The sequence below is a fragment of the Condylura cristata genome, unplaced genomic scaffold, assembly GCF_000260355.1.
Source record: "Condylura cristata isolate star-nosed mole 26May11 unplaced genomic scaffold, ConCri1.0 scaffold00016, whole genome shotgun sequence".
Classification (NCBI taxonomy): domain Eukaryota; kingdom Metazoa; phylum Chordata; class Mammalia; order Eulipotyphla; family Talpidae; genus Condylura; species Condylura cristata.
This window is the reverse complement of record NW_004567117.1, coordinates 15270706-15290848: the sequence shown is the minus strand read 5'-3', so window position 1 is coordinate 15290848 and position 20143 is coordinate 15270706. Positions and strand designations below refer to the sequence as shown.

The 20143-nt window shown below is 42.2% G+C and overlaps 1 protein-coding gene across 1 annotated transcript in view; it reads left to right on the top strand.

The window, feature by feature from the left end:
* KCTD1 (potassium channel tetramerization domain containing 1) overlaps positions 1–19198 on the top strand; it is a 93011-nt gene extending 73813 nt beyond the window's left edge. Inside the window, exons 6-7 of the mRNA XM_012725782.1 lie at positions 14067–14372; positions 18247–19198. Coding sequence (XP_012581236.1) covers positions 14067–14372; positions 18247–18405 — 465 coding nt within the window. The 3' untranslated portion in view covers positions 18406–19198. The remainder of the gene's footprint in view (positions 1–14066; positions 14373–18246) is intronic.
* The last annotated feature ends 945 nt before the right edge of the window (positions 19199–20143 follow it).

Here is a 20143-nt window from a genome sequence, read left to right as displayed (position 1 = left end):
CACCCCCGTGTATGCCTCAGATCAACAGTTTAACTGCAAGTTTTGTCTTGTTTGTTTAACCCTTTGGTTCCCCTATTTTCCTCCTATAAGTGAAACCATCTGATATTTTTCTTTTTCCTTGTGGCTTATTTCTCCGAGCATAATCCCTTCTAGCTCCATCCATGTTGCTGTGAATGGCATGAATGTATCTTTTTTTAAGCTCTTAGTAGTATTCCAGTGTGTCTGTTTGTGTATCACATCTTCTTGATCCATTCATCTGTTTGGGGCACTTAGGTTTTTTCCATATGTTAGCTATTGTAAGTAATGCTTCAATTAATACAGGAGTGCTGGTTTCCTTTTGAATTAATGTTTTTGTGATGTAGAGGACCACTTTATATTTAAATAATTGAATGACAATTTATTCTTAAGTCTTAGCTAAAGAGGAAAGGAGAACTTCTTAGTTTAATAAAGACTTTTTCTCCCAGAAATCCAAAGCAAGTGTAATGCTTAGTAACTTTCCAGAATTGGCTCCTTTAAAGTGTAGCAAGTATTACAGTTAGTCCTATCTTGTGCAGGCAGCTCTCAGAGATGGATTTAGACAAGGAAAGCAAATAGAAAGTGTTAATATTAGAAGGGAGTATACAAAAATGTAGTTTTTTCAGCTATTAATACTTCTAAATAGCAGATTCTAAAGCATCCACTAAAAATACCACTAAAATTATAAAAACTCATTAAGGAGTCACATGTCAAGAGTGATTAGCCAAATGAGAAAAAGAATATAGAACTGTGTCATATACACAGTTATCTTACACGAGAACAACTTTCTACATTTGGCAAGAAAATAAGAGAAAGAGTAAGAACTGTACCCAGTGTGTGCAGTTCCCTGTACCCTGGTGTGAGCCTGCCAAGACTGGGAGCCTGTGGCTCCCCCCAACAGTGGTGGCTCCAGACGCCTCTCAGAGGGTGCACAGCACGGTGCTGAGCATGATTTCAGGGATCAAAGAAATTAGCTTGTGGAACATGTCTCCTAAATGAAAGTCAGCGGCTTCATCATCATCTCTTCCAACTCAGGAAGGGATGCATTGCGAATCTGTTTCTAATGTGGGCCTTTCAAGGTCTCCATGCAATTTTTTTCTTTGTGTGGAAATTTTTGAACATCTTTTCTGCCTTCCCCTTAGGCCACTTCTTTCACTGCCAACCATCTTATGTACAACTTTCATGTAATAGCTGGATTCTAGAAAGCCCTGCAGCTCTGAGGCCAAAGGGGTGTCTTCCACCTGCAACCCTCAAGGAGGTGGGGGGAGAGAGAGGAGAGGCAGGGAGGGGAATGGACCACACATCTCTCAGAGAGGACTGAGGCCAAGGCTGCTGGCATGCCGCTTGGGTAGTTGAAGACAGTAGCCTGCTTCCTATCCCAGCTGGAGGCAAAGCAGAGAACAAGGAAGAAAGTCAGGGCAGCTCTTAGAAAGCAGGTGTTGGTCCCCTGTGGATAATGGAAGTGGGCCTGAGTCCTGCCCTGGAAACAAGAAGTGGGTGGAGTCAGGAGAGGTCACCATAGACAGAGAAGGAAGGACTGCAGATGTGATACAGGGTAGCATTGGGGGGACTTTTTGTTACTCCTTCACATTTTCCTAGAAGTAAGGCAGTGGACTTAAGAAAGGGAGAAAGAAGGGAACTTTCACTTTTAGTTCTATTTTAAGGTGTTTACATTTCCACTCTAGCTGGGATGGTTCACAGGCTTCTTAAACCTGAGCTGCCCAAGCACGAGCTGGCCACGCCCTGCTGCCCCAGCCCACCTCCACTATGAAACCTGTGCCTTTCCCTCCGCGTTCTTTCAGCAAAGTATCAGAATCAACTGCCAGCTCCAGGCTGGAACCTAAAAGTTATTCTGCACTTTTTCTACTTTACCTTCCACATATGATCCAGTGATGAATCCATCTAGCCTACCTTCTAGGTATTTCTTGAATTGAACCTTTCCTCTCTCTTCTCAGCTCCCTGGTCTAAGGCCAAGTTGCTCGCTCGATGTACTGGAGTGGCCATAAAGTTGGTCCTTTGACTTTCCATGTTCGAATTAGGAGACTATGTTTTCATTGAACACCTTATTTTGAGCATCACTATAGATGCTCACAAAGTTGTAAACAAGTAAATAACAGAGACCCTCTGTTATCCAGTAAGAATGCAAAATTATAATATAGGGTGCCTGACCAGATATTGATATGGTCATGTTTCCATTATCCTAAGGATCCTTCCTGCTGCCCTTTTAGAGCCCCACACCCTTCTTCCCCCACCCCATGCCCCACTCCATCTTTCCAAGTGGCGCTTTTCAAAAATGTTAGTGTTTTGTGGCTTATTAAAGCTCTTCAGGGGCTTCCCATTGTTCATGGACAAAGCAGCGCATTCTCGTCAGAGCCTGCGAGGCTTGGAACGCCCTTGCCCATCTCACCCAGTTCTTACCCTACACACGTTCCCTGCTGGACTTCTCTTCACTCCTCAAACACACAGCATTTCTTGTCCCCTCACAACTATCTGCCTGAGGACCTTTCCCTGATTTTTGTCCTGTCACTAGGGCTCATTTTATTCATCACTGTCCCATGTCTGGTCTGGCTTAGTTTCGCCTATGCCTCCCATCCTCCATTCTTCATGATCCCACTCAGTACATTTGTAATAGTGTCTCTAGTCTCTATATCCACTCAGCTGTACATTGTAAGTGCTTTCAGCTACAGGTGTTGGAGTAGCCTATCAACAGTGTCTTCAACTAATAGAGATTTGTTTTCCTCACACAAGAACTCCGAGTTTCATGTTTGTCCATAGCGGTGTCTGTTCTGTGATGTTAGCAAGGTCAGGACCCACTCTTTTCATTTTTTGCACTTGATGTTGACCTTTTGGCTTCATGCTTGTCACTTCAAGCTCATAAGGAAGCTGCCCCAGCACTAAACATCACCTCTTCGTTCAAGACAGGAAAAGAGGGCAAAAGGGCATTTAACTCACAAAACTGTCCTTCCTCAGTAGACTTCCTCTTTATAGCTCATTGGTCAGAACGGTGCCTTTGCTAGCTGCAAAGGAAGCTAAAAAAGTGTCTTCTCCTTTTCTCGCCTCCATAGTGAGAAAAATGGGCAAGAGGTAGGGTGTGGGCATGGCTGTTGAGAAAGCCAGCCAGCAGTGTTTCTCACACTAGTCAGGACTGCCACATATTAAGCATGTAAATATTTGTGGCATGAGTGAATATGAATAGATAGATAAATAAATGAAGTGAGTCTTGGATTCAACTAATCTAAAACCTATTTATGTACTTTCTTATATTCAAACTCTGATGTTTTCTATATACATGTGTGTGTGATATTTTATTTATTTACATATACACATGTATATGTGCCTCTACTTTGTAAGGGTCTCACAGCAAGGACATTTTCTTGTTTTTTTAGAGGGTATTGTATGCTGGGCATACAGTCATTACTTAGTATCAATTAATTTAAACATAGTCCAAAAAAGGCTAAAAGGTGCATAGGGACAAGAAACCAAATATAAATAGTTGCTGTATTTCTGTTTAAAATGAGAGGAATAAATGTAAAATGTAAAGCAGGTATAAATAAGCTTAAGATGATGATTCTAAGAGCAAAATATTAATTTGTAATTTTCAAGACTAAAAGGAATGCAGATTTCAGGGAATACAAAACAATTTGGAGGGCATCAATGTTAGAAAATGATACTAATCATTTGTCTTTAGGTACAGTATGTTCCAGTACTGGTGTTATGTATGTAAAACACATTTAAACATGGCAGGAATTCTCCTTCCTTCAACAGCATCCAGGTTAGTTACTGGGGAGGGAAAATTTCCTCATGGGATTTCCTCATGTGGCCGGTTCCAGAGGACAGTCCCTTGAGGATTCTCCCAGTGTCCCCACCTGCCTAGGACGGTGATAGTTGCTTCTCTGCACCTCTTATCTCCCTGAGGACTTCAGAACCCCGAAAATCTACTGTTCATCTATTCTATGCACAGAACACATCCTTCAATTGGCTAAGGATTTAGCCCACACTTGGGGAAAAAGACAAAAGCATGTCAAATTATCTCAAAGCCTGAAATGTTTCCCACAGAACCTCTGGGTGACAAGCTATAAATTACAGGGCCTCTGGAACCTGGAGGAAAAGCAGAAAAAGAACGGAATCTGAGGTGGCCATTCAGTTCTCATGACTGAAGATGGAATTGCCCCAACAGCATCAGATGAGCCCTCTGTCTGCCCATCCTTGAACAGCAGCTTGCCAGGCACTTTGTTCCTCATTAGAATTTATTTCCTGACCTTAGAAAAGGATGCAGCATCTTGCCTATGGAAACAATCCTTCCTATTAGGTTTGCTAGGGAGAACCTAGCAAAACTGATTACTTGCTTTCTTCTCATGCTCTAATGCTGGGTTGAACAAATGCATGCAATCTTGAAGTCACAGCTTCCTATGCCCCTTAAAATCTTGTCTGACAATGTGCTGTCTGAGTTACCCATTTAACAAGTTAGATAGTCTCATATTTCAAAACACCATGTAAATGGCAGCTGCATGCATCCTGCTTCCACTGAAAGCTGATGGAATGAGTTCTCTAGATAAGTGATTGCAGAACTTCTCTGCAGTGATTTATTAGGATATTACATTCTTTTTTCCCTTAGCCATCCCCCTCCCCCAAAGATACTGATTTCTCCCTCGCTTGTTGTCTTATTTTCTGCTTACACAATCATGAGCGCATGCAGGCCAATTTCTGGTACACCAGGAATCCACCAAGCGTTGGATCCTTTCGAATTGGGAATTCGAAGTATTCCCCTTCTCCAACCTTCTGGTTTGGACACCTTTCATAAGTGTCCTCCATGTTGTAACATCTTTTATGGTCCAGTTTCCACCCATCCTAGATAAAGAAAAATGTGCTGGCTGCCTGCAAACCAGCAGGCTTATTGGGAACTGACTTAATGCCTGCAGGGCAACCTCCAAATAACATATTCTTGACCTAATTCAAAAGTCAGTTTGCTAATAACTGTTAATATTAAGAGAAGTACACAATGAAAATATATAAAAGAAAAAAGATGTTTAAGCAGCCTATTCCCACTACTCAGATTGCCAATGTCAAAACATAGCAATAGCCTTCTGGATCTTTCCTACATTTATCTCAGACAATAATCTCTACATTCTATTGAATAGTTTTGTTTCCTGTAAATCTGCAAGCATATTCAAATTTTCCTGGTAGACCACAAAAGTGTCCTTTGCAGGTGGTTTTTTCTAGGACCACATGTGGAGTCCAGTTATGTCCTTCCTTTTATTATCTAACATGTGGGGACTTTTTTCAGATAATGTTGACTTGCTGAAGAGACTGGGCCAGGTACCTATTTAGATTTAATTCCTTTGTCATATGTAGTCTAGCTCGTTACTCTGTCCTTTAATGCCCTGAAAACTTGAAATAATATCTAAAGTCTTGATGGGTTTAGGTGAAACATTTTGGTGAATACATCTCCAGTGATGCTTTGTACTTCATATTATGTCACAGTTGCACACATATGGAGTTGAACCCCCTTAATGAGGCTGCGATTGACTGTTCTGTCAGGGTGAATTATGTGAGTAAGGTCTTTAATAGGTGGCAACAGAAATAATCTATAAACCTCATTGTTTCTCAACCTCACACTATTAACATTCTGAGCCAAATGACTCTTTGGGGAGGAGTGCTGAGGAGGGCTGGCCAGTGCATTGTAGGACGTTGAGCAGCACCCTGGCCTCTATCCACTGGAGGCCAGTAGCACTCCACCACCCTCCCCCTTCCAGTTATGACACCCAGTAATTTCATCAGACATAGCTAAAGTCCCCTAGGGTCAAAATCAACCCCAATTGAAAACTAGTAGTCTAGCTGAAGGAAGAGGAAGGAAGTGGTTACAGGAAGGGAACCAGTCTATCTCATAGAACTAGTGGGACCATTCTCTTGGGTGGAAACACACCGCCACTCTGAGAACCCCAGGTGTGGGAGTTTGTGGGCTTCTAATTGTGCAGCCACTAACGTGGCTCCCTCCCTATTATGCCCTGGGTCTCCCTTTCTGTTTTACACAAACGCCTTCTGATTGGCTTACTTTCAGCCAATCGGCTGTGCCAACACAGCCATGTCTTTTTTGTACTCCTAAAAGCAGGACTTCCTCAAGGAAGGCAGAATCTGAACTATATAGAACCCCGAGAAATTTCTTCTCCAGAAGGAGAGTTCCCACTTGAGCCATCTCCTCCAGCCCTTGGTCAGCTGCCGCCACGAAGTAGAATTTGTGTCCCTGAAGCAGGCACTAAAACTAGGAGTTCCTGACCAGAACTCCTGTTGAGACCCACTTCTCCCCCTGTCCCTCCTATACTTTCTTAAGAGTATTCACAGTAACTTTTAGGGGGTGGAGTCCACCAAACTCTGCAGTGTTCCTTCAGGACATCCTTTCCCTGGGACCCCACCCCCTAACATAACCACGAGGACTGCGTTCCTACCCCAGTACCTCCTCATAATATCTCTAGCCCCTGCTCTCAGCATTCCCTGTTCAGACCTAACGTCTACAGGTGGTGTGCAGTGACTTTCTAAGTCAGGGGAAGGCTTCAAAATGCAGATAAACCTGCCTTAGCGCTCACTTGAGTCTTTTCGGAGAGTTGGAGGGTAGGGAGTGGAGATGGTGACGAAACTGGACACTTTCTGCTACTTCTGTTTCCTTAAATAACCGTCTGGATTATCTCTTGGGCTGGATATTCAAGCCCAGAAAATAAGAGTAGTTGAGAGCAGCCGGAAGTCAGTGGCTGGAAGTACCAAGAAGTAACAGGGCAAGAAGCCAATATGCTAGTCCTTTGGGGATCTGGAGGAAAAAGGGCTATGGTGGAGAGAGGGAAGAAGGGGCAGAGCACAGGGGATTTTTAGGGCAGCAAAACGACACAGTTTGGTAATGGAACAATGCATATACCTCATGCGACATTTGTGCAAACAAATGTACACCACCAAGTGTGAACCCTAATGGACTCTAGGTGATGATGATGTGTCAATTCAGTGTAAGTTCATCTGTTGTAACAAGTCCCCACTCAGGTGGAGGATGCTAATAATGAGGGTAACTACCCATATGTGAGTTTAGGGGGGTTTATGGGCAATACACTCAATTTTCCTGTGAACATAAAACTGCTATATAAAAAAAGACTTTTGATTACCTATATTCTCTAAAAGTGAAAGCTAGTATTGTTTGACCTTTTTTGAGGTAACATTGGCTTATAACTTACATATTATCTAAAAGTATAGGATCACACTCTTGGGTATATGTCACCACACCATACTCAACACCAAGACACTAAAATCTTTTAAAGAAAAATACTATAGAATATAGATGATAGACTTTTTTTTCTTTAAGATTTATTTTTATTTTATTATGCACATAAGAACTGAGTTCTAGCCCAGAGGTTGGGGGTGGAGGTGAGAGGATTCACCAGAGACAAAGTGGGGAGCAGAACAGGCAGATTGACAAAGTGCACTGCTGAGGGGAGCAGCAGGCAAGACAAGAGAGGTCTGCTGTGCCATGTGGCTGGGTATTGAACTCATGAACTCACAGTGGATGCTGATAGCTTCACAGTACTCAGATTTTAACCCCTGTGCCATCAGGGAGGCCCCAGACTAGAATATTGCAGAGCCAGAAACTCAACCCTCAAACACTGAAGAAATCAGAGTGGCCTACCACTTCCTAAAAATAATCTTTAAAAATAAAAGAAAGCAAGTGCTGTAGAGACTTATTTTTTCCATGATGTCTCCATTTTTGACATGTAAACATACAAAATCCTTTCATTTCCCTCATTTTCTTGGTGCCCCAGCTATGCGGGTGTCCTGATACATCAGACATACCTCTGCCTTCCGTGGAACCAAGCTCTGCTACGGAGCCCAGGAGCCCACTGTCCTGAGTGTGAGTAGGAGAAGAGTTTCTGGACCTTCTGTAGCAATTGGGTGTATTCTCCATAGAAAAACTCTTCTTGTGCCTCAGTGCCTAGCATGGCATTTGGCATATAAACAGATTAAGATGAGTGAGTCAGTGGTGGAGTTACCTTCTGGGTATAAGGACCTGTAAATTACTATGTAAAGCTTTAGGTACATTAGGAGTTAAATAAACGTTTGGACAAAAGAGTTAAATAAACTAAGGACCTGTAAATAACTATGTAAAGCTTTAGGTACATTAGGAGTTAAATAAACTTTTGGACAAAAGAGTTAAATAAACTTAAGGACCTGTAAATTATTATGTAAAACTTTGGGTACATTAGGAGTTAAATAAACTTTTGGACAGAGGGTAATTATGTGTCAAGTGAGCTTAGTAGCGGCCCTCAAAGGGTCCATATCCAAATTCCCAGACTGGTGAATATGTCACCTTACACGGCAAAGGGAACTTTGCACTATGATTAAGTTAAGGGTCTTGAGGTGCAGAGATCATTCCAGATAATCCAGGTAGTCCCAGTGGAATTACCAGGATCTTGATATAAGTGGAAGGGGGTAGGCAGGTTAAAGAAGGAGAGGTGAAAAAAGAAATGATGTGACTGCTGGCGATGAGCCAAGGAATGCAGGAAGCTTCTGGAAGGTAGAAAAGACAGGCTCCCCAAGAACCTCCAGAAAGAAGGCATCTGTGTCCACACCTTCATATTAGACCCTGGACACCCAGACTACTGATCAGCAGAACTGCAGGAGGATAAATTTGTGTTGTGTAAGCAACCACATTTGTGACTTATAGCAGTAATAGGAAACTAATATACTATGTCTATCACCTTCTTCCCGTTAGGGAAAAATGTCATGTCTTCTGAATTCCAAATTTTCGGTCAAGAAATAAACTTTGTAAACATGACCCATTTACATTTTAGTGTCTACTCATATTTACCATCTTGTTCCATGTTGCTTATCTCCAGCGTCATAGGGAATCTCAATTTATTCATCTCTAAAAAGAGATCTTGATCTTTCTGCCTTGAAAAACCATTTTTGATCTCAAAAATTATTTACAAAATATGTATTCTAAAATCTTTAAATGCTTTAAATGTGATCCTAGGTTTAAGAATAACCTCTTCCCCTTCAACTGGATATGAGGCTAAGCAAGAAAGATGACTGACGCTTTTTTTTTTTTTAATATTTATTTACATCTGCACACAAGAACTGGGGTATAGGCCAGGGGTGGTGAGAGGACTCACAAAAGACAGAGTAGGGGACAGAACAGGCAGATTGACTGAAATATACTGCTGAGGGGAATAAGAGGTGAGACAGGAGAGGTCTCCCCATGTGGGTCACCTCCTTGGCCAGGGATCAAGCTCATGCTGCAGGAGCTGTGGATAGCTTCATAGTGCTGTGCTTTAGCCCATTGTGGCACCTGGCAGGGCCTTGAATGATAACTTCTTAATGAGAGAGATCAAATTGATGTGGCAGCAGAGAGGATAACGGTATCTGGTACATTCTAGAGTGGCTTTGCTGAAAGCAAACATGGATGCACTAGATTTCATTTCCTCCCAAGGAAAAACAGACCAAACTAGCAGCTGCTCCCTGAGCTCCTGCCATTCCCACCTTGTACTTTGGAAATAAGAGACAGAGATGTGTTGTCAACACCAAGAAAGAAGGAAGGGTGGTCACAGCCAGGTAAGATGAGTCTCTCTTAAGAAAAAGAATATTTCCAGAGTTTTAGAGACAAGAAGGAAATGAGCACAAGGCCACAGAAGAGAAAAGGAAACAGGAGAAATGCTGAAAAACCTGGGATTTAGACAAGAAAATTAAGTGATCCTGACTAAGGATGAAAAGGAGGACAAGGTTTCTAAAGAAAGCAGCCATCAGGACTGTCTGTTCCGCAAGAGTTCCTGAGCTGAGACCAGAGTGTGCATTAGGAAATAGAGAAAGACAAATATAACAGAGCCTGCCAAGGAAACGAATGGCCAGCGGAAGCTTAACTGTGCAGAAAATGGTAACAGCAACAAGAGGGACCTTGTCAGTTCTCAGACCGGCCAGGGCTGCAGGGAAGGCAGCGTAGCAGCCTGGTGCTTATGAAGCCTTGTGCTCAGCTATTCTCTAGCAGTGGCACCCACACCACAGATGGTGACTGCTCTGGAGACCAGATCGAACAGCGTGGTGAAGGAAGAAATGGAGCCAACATCCTCAGGAGAGAGAAAAGAACACCCAGCGCCTCGAGGAGTTTCAAGGCGAGACCCATACGCTCACTCACTTCCCAGGGTCCAGGATGACCTTGTGGGAACCCTTTTAACCCTTCATGTTAATAACTACTACAGGGTCCTTGAGAAATCCAGTGTTTCCCTGATTTTCCAAGAGCAGATAACAAGGGATGCGATCAACATTGTGCAGGGAGGCACTCTGTCAATCCAGAGCCAGAAAGCAGGGTGGATTAGTAAACATGTGGTTTGTAAACTCAGAGGGAACAAGAAGGAAGGGAAGATGCAGAGTCAGCAGAGGGGGATTTGTACCCTCAGTTCCGATTACCCTCATTTCCTTTGACTTTTGACAGACAAATCAGCAGGTTATGGCCTTGTCATGCATAGAGACACATAAAATATCAGCACTGGAGGCAGCTTTAATGGAACTTATTTCACCCATTTTACTGGTGACTGGAACTCTTTGTGGTGAAGGAGACTCCGGGGATGAATTGAGACCCCCACACACACACCTCAGCCTTCCTTTCGGAGTCCCACCCAAAAACTGTATCAGTAAGACATCTGGCAAAGTCCATAGTTATCTACTGCATCCTCTTAGAATGACATGTTTTATAATTGCTGGAACAGCCAAAATCTGAAGCTGTAACTTATTACCTGAACATCAAAGGCCTGTGTATAGTCTTTCTTCCAATGCTTTATGATTCATCTATAGAAGCAGAACACACAGTTCAAAATGACACAAAGGCAAAAGGAAGACCTAGATTGCTGGATGAGAGAATCCAAATTTTCTTGATATGGAGGGTTATAAATTTTCACAAACATGAAACGAGGAGGCCCTTACTCAATGGCAGCCCCTGTGCTAAAAGCATTGGGATTTCACTGTAAGCAAAATGTGACCTGGTAGCATGGTGGAAGAACCAGGAAAGCTAACACAGCTTCATGTGTGTGGTAGGCAGAACATGCCCCTCTAAGATATCCATGTCAGGTGTGGACTGCTATAAATGTATATTTGCCATCCACAGCATAGCACAAAGCACTTAAGGGTGATTAAATTACAGGTCTTGAGATGGGAGCGATTAACCTGGATAATCCCGATGTCCCGGTAGGATCACAAGGGTCCTGTAAGTGAAAGAGGTGAGCAGGAGGGTCAGTGTAAGAGGAGGAAGTGAGCTAACAGAAGCAGAGGTAAGAGGGATGCAGAGGGAAAAACCAAGCAGCCTCGGGATGCAGGAAAAGCAGGGAAATGGATTCTCCTATAAAGCCTCAGGAAGAGCACAGCTTCAAGGGTCCTTTATAGATTTCTGACATCCACAGCTGTAGAATAAAATTGTGTTGTTGTAAGCCAGTGCATATGTGACAGTTGCCACAGAACAACAGGAGACTAACACAACCTACACCGGTGGTTTGGTTTAACTGTGTGTTGTGCAACACACTCATTAGTTCATATCTTAGATGTTAAGTTCATTTCTGGTTTGAGTTTAGAAAGTATGTTGACAAAGTCAAGTACATATCTGACTTGAAAGACCTTGAAGTTGTAATAAATGAGAAGGAGCTGAAAAGATTGGCTATTTCCTGAAATAATATTAAAACGTAACAGTCATCATCTAATGTTTGAGGGATTAACATGTCACGGTAACCCCAGCGGACAGAATTAGAACAAATAGTGTGAAAGTTAGGACTTTTACAAAACTCAGAGCTGCCCACAAAGTAAAGACAGCATTCTGTGCCTTGTTAGGTCGTAAACTGCCTGTCGCTGCAAGCATTTGGGCCGAGGCTGTTCAGTCAGTAATCCTGGAAAGGACATCCACAGAGTTGAGGTTGGTCGAGAAGACTGCCGCTAAGCATCTTATGCTAAGATTTGATGACTTGAGAAAGTCATCGGTAACTTAAGACAGACAAGTCATATTTTCACTGAAATCCAGATCCTTCCTTCTGCTAAAATTTATGCTTAAATTTCACAGGAAAATAAAAAGCAGTAGCAGAAGTTCTCGCTTCTGTTCCTTGTGTAACTCTCAGTGCTGTTTTTAGATTTCCTTAGAGCTGTCATCTTGACAGAGTGCTGAGGTCAGCATCTCATAATGGGCATACCTTAAAGATGGCAAGGCCTCTGTCGTGGGGGCCCAGGTACACTGGAAGGTACATGCAGCCTAGTCTCCCCGCTCAAAACCTCAGACTGAGGGTTCAGGGAGCTCCCCGCTGCCCTGCCTTTAATTGTCTACCCCTGAGCTTAGTTCTCAACTTCCCTCAACCAAGCAGTGGCCCCTGTAAGTCAGGAAGCTAAGCAAGTGGTGATACATGAAATGATGACTGGAGAAATGGCTGCACTAATGGGGTTACCAGGAGAATATGGCAGAACCTGTTCTGCTGCTAAGTTTGGACCATTGCGTCTTCCACCAGCCCGTTTCTCAGTAAGGAAAGTGGGTGACCCAGCTAGAGGCCTGATAGTATTCTCTCACCTCTCCACGCCATTTTCTCCAGATTCCTTGAATAATGATGCTGCTGCTGCTGCTACTTAATTCGCAAGAAAAAGAGCAAATAAACACATCTCTTGTGGTCATTCACCTGTGTTCATGCTCTGTCCCTCCCAGATGGCCCCAGCCCCTCACGGTGCTAGGGCCAGAGTTTCAGGCTGCGACTCTCCTGCAAGCACCAAGCCACCAGTCTCTGCCTCCATCTCCAGCCCATGCATGAAAGGCAAAGAGGCCTGTGTCAGTTGATTAAAAATGTTCTCGGTCGGTCAACGTGTCTGGACAAGTACCCACTTACCTCACACCCCAGAGATGATTGTGGCCATAGCTACGTTTAGACACAATATTGACCTTTGTGATAAGATTGTTCCTAAATTGCTGGCTCCCGCTCATCCTCTCTGTCTTCCCATTCAGTGCCATGTGTTTTAATAGTTAAGTGCTAGATTGCTGCTTTAATTCAATAGGTTGTTTTTGAGGCAAGAAAAAAAGAAATTATACCTAAAGGTAGAAAAGGACTAGTTTCCTTCCATGTAGCGGGCTTGCAGGAGTTCAAACCTAGTGTTTGGTGCAAACCTATCCCCCTAAATGATATACAGGGTTGTAAACCAATGCTGCCTCATTAGAAGGGAAAAAAAGTAAAAAGCAAGCATGGCAAAATAAATAAAGACCCAATGATGGCAGCACCCAGAGCTGGCTGAGGGCAATGCATGAGCCTGCCCCCAACCTCAGCTCACCAAGGCTGGAAAATCACCCTCCCGGTGTCTAACACTGACCCCACTTCCCCCAGTGCACTCCCCTCATCCTCCTGTGAATGGGAAGGGAATGTAGGCTTCTGGGAAGTGGTGCTCAGCTGTGCCTCCCTCACCCCAGTGAGTATGTATCTTCCATGCAAGAGGACAGAAAATGAATTCTGGCTGTGCAACCAAACTTGTAAATACCCAGAGGCACTTATCTTCGAGAGGAGAAAGGTCTTTGGTTAATCTTTCACATCTCAATTTTTCATCTACAAAATGGAATAATAATGATGCCTGATTTACTGGGCAACTATGGTGGTTGTAATCCATGTAAAGCACTTAGGCAAGGACCTACCTGGCCTTTAGCTCCTTCTGTCATCAATAAGTGAATGAATGAAAATTGGATCTTTACAAACATGCTGTACATTTATACCCAGACTTGATTACTGAAGTAATAATGATGAAAGAGCGTGTTTTGTATGTGGACATTTATAGTCCTTTATATTTGTATTTTGCACTATAAAATCTTTTTTTTGGGGGGTGGGGGGCCTCCCAGGTGGCACAACAGGTTAAAGCACAGCACTGTGGAGCCTGCTGCTCTCTTCAGCAGTGTACTTTGTCAATCTGCCTGTTCTGCTCCCCACTCTGTCTCTGGTAAAGCCTCTCGCCTGCCCCACCTCTGGCCTGTACCCCAGTTCTGTATGCATAAATAAATAAATCTTTAAAAAAAATTTTTTTTTCCCCAGGACTACACTTTGTTATATGAAGAAGCAAAATATTTTCAGCTTCAGCCTATGTTGTTGGAGATGGAAAGATGGAAGCAGGACAGAGAAACTGGTCGCTTTGCCCGGCCCTGTGAGTGCCTAGTGGTGCGTGTTGCCCCAGACCTTGGAGAAAGGATCACACTCAGCGGTGACAAATCCTTGATAGAAGAAGTATTTCCAGAGATTGGGGATGTGATGTGTAACTCTGTCAACGCAGGCTGGAATCACGACTCAACACACGTCATCAGGTTTCCACTGAACGGCTACTGTCACCTCAATTCAGTCCAGGTATAGTGTTGTCAGACACTGTGTGGCATTAAATGTCACTTCATGCTGTTTTTTCACCTTGTTTCACATAGTATATTTCCTCCAAAAAGCGGAGAAACTCTCCTATGGCAACACTTCTTTTGGGTATGTCATGTGTTCACCCCTCTCCAGCATACATTCAATCATTCCATAGAGATCTATTGAACACCTGTAAGAAACCAGCTGCAATTATGAACACTGAAGGTATAGAAGAAGAAAAAACAAAACAGCTGTGTTTTTCTGGCACTTACATCACAGGAATGGAGTGGGGTGGAGGTGCTGCCCAGCAACCAGCATAAATGCTGGTCAGGTACAGAGAAGAATAAACAGGATAGAGTATTCCATGCAGAAAGGCCTGCAAGTTCTGAAGACCCCAAAGTAGGATTGGGTAGGTTGGCATATTGAGAAGTAGTAGGCCAGCCAGTGTGACCTGGAGAATGTGAGTAAGTGCTAGGAGTTCCTGACCAGAGACAGTACATAGATTGCCCTAGACAGGGCATGGGATATTTTGTTTTGGTTCTTTTTTTTTTTTTTTTTTTGTATTAAATTTTATTGATGTATCATTGGTTTACAACACTTTGTATGGTTTAAGGGTATGGGTTCACCTCTTCTTGTTTTGTTTGCTTTTGGAGTTGCCCATCCATTTCTTTACCTTGTGTGAGTGAAATGGAAAAGTACTGAGGATTTTGAATGGAGTGACATGATGTAACTCATATTTGAAAGTGACTCCTCCAGCAACAAGTGGAAAACCCTGGTAGTAAGGAGACAGTTAGAAAGCTATGGTCTAGGCAGGAGCTGAGAAGTGTTCAATTCTGAATATCTTGAATGTAGAACCAAGAAAGTGATGGCTCTAAGACGGATTGTAAGATGGAAGCCACATATGTCTAAGATTTCTCTTAAAGAACCGGTGAGTGGAATTCCCACTTTCTTAGATGAAGAAGCGTGGGATGAGGAAATTTGAGGGTGAAATTCAGAAGGTTGGTTTAGACGATACCAGGTGCCATAGATGCCTAGCTAGCCCTGAAGACCTTTGGCTGCTTTTATTATCAAGGATGGATGGATGGATGGATGAATGAAAGTTGAGTCTGTGCCTTAGACACTGTGGGTGTGAGCATCATGTCAGCTAACAAGTGCCTTCACCCGGCTGTACATACATTGTCTTCTGGGTAAACATGATTAATCCCCTGTCTTTGCTGATGAGATAATGCAGGCTCACTTGAGTCTTGAATCCAGGTCTATGAGCTTAGAACAACTTAAAGTCAGTAGACTGAAGAGTTAGGAATCTTTCCCTGTTCCCTCCCCCCCGACCCATTTTCTTTGGAAAGGGCCCATGACTTTTCAGGGAGCCAACCAAACTTCTTCCAGAGCTCAAAGACAAAGCACTCATTTTACTCATTTGCCTCTGAGGATTTTTCCACAACTATTTATATATATATTTTTTTATGTTATGCACACAAGTCTGAGAATGGAACAGCAGGAAACTCCAATAGGAACTAAGCCCCAGGCATGCTAAAGGAAGGCTCCCGGGGGCAGAAGGGTGCTGCCAGTCTGTACAGGTGTGGAGGAGTACCCATCCTTGTGCAGTATTCCGCAGCAGGACTTCAGTTATTTATAAAACCTCCAAAGCTCTGAAAGCCTTTCCCCTCCCATGCATCCTGCCCCTGGCTGCTCTTTAGATAGGAGGAGAAGAGCCATTTCTCACACACAAAACTCGGGTCACCCCTTATGCCACTGAATAACTCATAACCTCATATCCCAGCTCATTTGAGTCTGATGAGGACATTTTCACCTGGCTTAATGTCATCATTTATGTTATAGTCGTAAGCTCCTCTTGCTTCCTGCCCTACCAACCAAGAGATAGGTACCATCCTCTGGCATTGAGAGACTTTGGACTAAGATGCATGAGACTTGATACCCCACTGAGTGGTGTTAATATTCTTTAATGAATAATAATAGAAATTGTTAATTTCTATGAACAATTGGATATTTAAAAAGTAGGGACCAAGAAGCATTACATTGGAATAAGCTTGATCACACCCAAGGTAACATTGGATCATATTGAATAATTATCATATTATGTAACTCCACACTCTCAGAGAGGAAACTTAGGGATTTCCTTATGTTAGCAACTTAGCCACCTTAAAAGGCAAATGATATCAGAGTTCTTTGTCATTTATTTCTTGCATTCCTTAAGCTCACAGTTTCTTCTACCTTTGTAGCTCCTCTACTAAATAGGTAAGAATGCTTTCTAGTGTGGCGACTTGGCCAAGGAAACTGGTTTTTGTCCTTGCTGATGGGCAACATTCCCATCTTTGCTGGAGAGTTCTTAGCGTGAACTGTTCATCTTGTAATCACTTGCCACCGCAGTGCATCTTGATATTTGACATTAGGGATCGTTTTATTCATTCTGTCCTTCACTGCCCAGTGTGCATATGCATTGTGAAGTTATAGTCAGAAATAGAGCACTCCATGGCAGTGTTTGTTCATTTTTTTTAAATCACATAAAGATTTTTGTTTTAATTTGCCACTATTTGAAGTGTTAATTTTTAGAAAGCATACTTTTTTTGCCTTCCAATCTCATCTAGTAAGCCCTTTTGCAAGATAGCAGATTACATTGCATATAAAAGTAGGTAGCAGAAAAAAAAATTGTTTTTTTAACAGTAAGAATTCACTTTATGTTGACTACATTTTGAAAGTTATTTAGTAACATTTACTTCATTACAAAAATAAATTCGAGCCAGGATTTTTTTTTTTTTTTTTTTTTTTTTTTTTTTTTTTTTTTTGTACACTGAGGGAACAAGGAGAAATTGGGAAGCTGACAAAGGTCAAATTCATGTTGATGCAAAAGACATGTGTTTCTTTTTTTTTTTTTTTTTTTTTTAGTTCTGATTAAGTCATCTTGTCTTTAGAGTGGCATCAAAATAATATAATTATATTCATAATTCTGGCAGGGAATATTTGCAAGTGTAATATTTGTGGGATCCCTAAAGAAACAGAACATTCTAGCTCAGTTTCCTATACTTCTGCCTATCCTGGAGTTGTAAAAACTCTTTCCTAGAAAGTATCTTATGACAAACCCAGGGACCTTTCTGGCCTTAGGTATTTGATTTCAAAGTTAAAGATTAAATAACATGACGTATGAGAAGTCTAGATTATTTTTATTTGGGATGTTTGCTAATATATAACCATTGCATTTCTTCCTGCCTCCCTGAATGCACATAAAGCATTAAACCTTCTTCAAATGCCACAAACTGAAAAATCTAGAGACAAACCTCAGATGTTTTCGTTTGCCCTACTATTAAAATATCAGTCGTTCAGGCTGAAATTATTAATCCATTTTGGAGCCCGTACACATTGGCAGAGCTGAGAGTGGGTGAGTTGAGAATGAATCACTGGAGGAATAAGTTCAGATGATGTCACTATCTTTCCATTTCCTTTACCATCTCACATAATATATTTTAATAGTAAGTGAACTTTGAAATGTGAACCCTCTCATTGCACATTGCATGAAATGGGATTTGAAGTAAACTGATTAGAATTAGAAGCCCAGTTCTATCACTTACCAGCAATGATTGTTCATCTATAAAATGGGCTGACATGGTCCCTTCTGGTGGTGTGATGGTAAATGAACTGGCAGGTGGAAAGTACGCAAATAAAGGCGCATTTTAGGTATCAGAAATGTTTGCGCCCTCCCTCAGTTGTTCTTGTGGAAACAGAAACTCAAGTATTCTCAGGGATGGGGTACGACTGACTAAACCTCATGTGATCTCAAATGTTGGGATATTTCTTTGAGCTGTGTACATCGTCAAAGGACCCAGCTCGTTCCTAACCGGATGCTTATCTTGGCCCCTCGCAGGTCCTCGAGAGGTTGCAGCAAAGAGGATTTGAAATCGTGGGCTCCTGTGGAGGAGGAGTGGATTCATCTCAGTTCAGTGAATACGTCCTGCGGCGGGAACTGAGGCGGACGCCCCGGGTACCCTCTGTCATCCGGATAAAGCAAGAGCCTCTGGACTAAATGGACATGTTTCTTATGCAAAAAGGAAAAAAAAATAAACAAAAAGGGACATTTATGTGCAGTTGGGACAGCAAACCAAGTTCTGGACCTAAAATTGAATAAAAGACACATTTATATCCAATAGAGACCACACCTGTATTCATATGGGAACAATTGGAATAGTGATATTCTCAAGGTGTAAAAAATATAAATATATATATATATATATATGTCAAAAGGTAGGAAATGCGAAAAAAAGAAAAAAAAAAGTGGTAGCTACAGTTGGTGCTGTGATGGCCGTGAAGTGTCCTGGCCTCTCAAGGCCTCTGACCAATAAGCCATGAGCAGTGAGGACGCATCTCCTTACAGTTTTCCATTGCCAACAGCCATCCATTGTTATTTTTTCCTTTGTCTTTCTTTTTACTTTTTTTTAACCACATTGGAGTTTCTTTGCATTTGGAGGTTTCCTCTCTCTTTAGGCAGGACCTGACAGGACTTCAGAAAAACTCTCATGAGCACATTGCATTCAAAAGACGCTAGACATGAAATTTTAAATGTAGTTTGTACAAAAGTCACCGTTTTTGTCCACCTCACAGATGTTAACATGACTTTGTTTTTAAACTGATCAGTTTTGCAAAGGGGCCAGAATTATTACTTGTTAGAATTGCTCCAGTTTGAGTCTGCTGCTTTCCTACAATTTTTCAAATTTTATAATGTATTAAATACAATAAACTCTGTTTAAAAAATAAGTTCTGTGTGAAACACACTTGTTGGAACGAGGTTGAATTAAAATGAAATTTTTCTTTTTCTTTTTTTTTTAATTTTGTATTGTGTGTCCAAAAAGGGTCTAAAAGATGAAGCCGGTTTTAAGGTCCAAACCCTCTAAAAGATATGTCACCTGTTCTAAATCACTTTCTGATTTATCAGGCTTTTAATGGTGTATGTTCTATTTATAAATTGCAGTTATCGATCGCTACAGAGCACACCACACCAAAAAGTAGTGGCTCGTAAGAAGCCTTTATTCTCTCGGTGTTATGGGATGCTCCTGTGGAGCTCTGGTGTGGTGTGATGTCACAGGAACTGGGGACCGACTAGGCTGGTACATCCAAAATGGCGTTCTACCTGGCTGCCAGCTGCTACTGGCTTTTGGCATCGGGAGGTGCCTTAGGCCCACACCCAGAAGGCACCTGGGCGCCTACGAAGCACAAGAGTTCCAGGAGCTGGAAGCAGAAGCCACGGCCCTTTCAAAGGCCAACCCTGGAACTTTGCAGTGTATCTCTGCAGTCTCTTGGTTCAATCCCAGATTGAAGCAGAAGGAAAATGAAATCCACCTCCCAGTAGGAAGTGACAGAACTTGTGATCAGTTTGACGCTTCATTACTAAGTGTCCTCTCCCTGCCCTCCCAAAAGTCTCCTACGTAGGGCATTATGATTTTGGAAGAAGTAGATAAAATGTCAGGGCCAGAATGATCACTTTTGTACTATCTAGAAAGATAAGAACTGTGAGATTTCAATACCACTTTGAAACTAGACCTTCAGCTTTTCTAGAGAATTACTGATTCGGAGGCTCCTTTGTCATCCCCTTTCTCTCATTTTTCCTTATTTCACACACTCAAAATAAACCTGGCATGATAAGACTGACAGGTAAACTATAATGTGTTTCTGTAGCTGAGACGTTCCCGCGGTGATGGGCAATTTCGATCCTGAACTTTCTCTCTCTCTTTTTTTGAAATTAAAACATGTGTGCCTGAGGACACTAG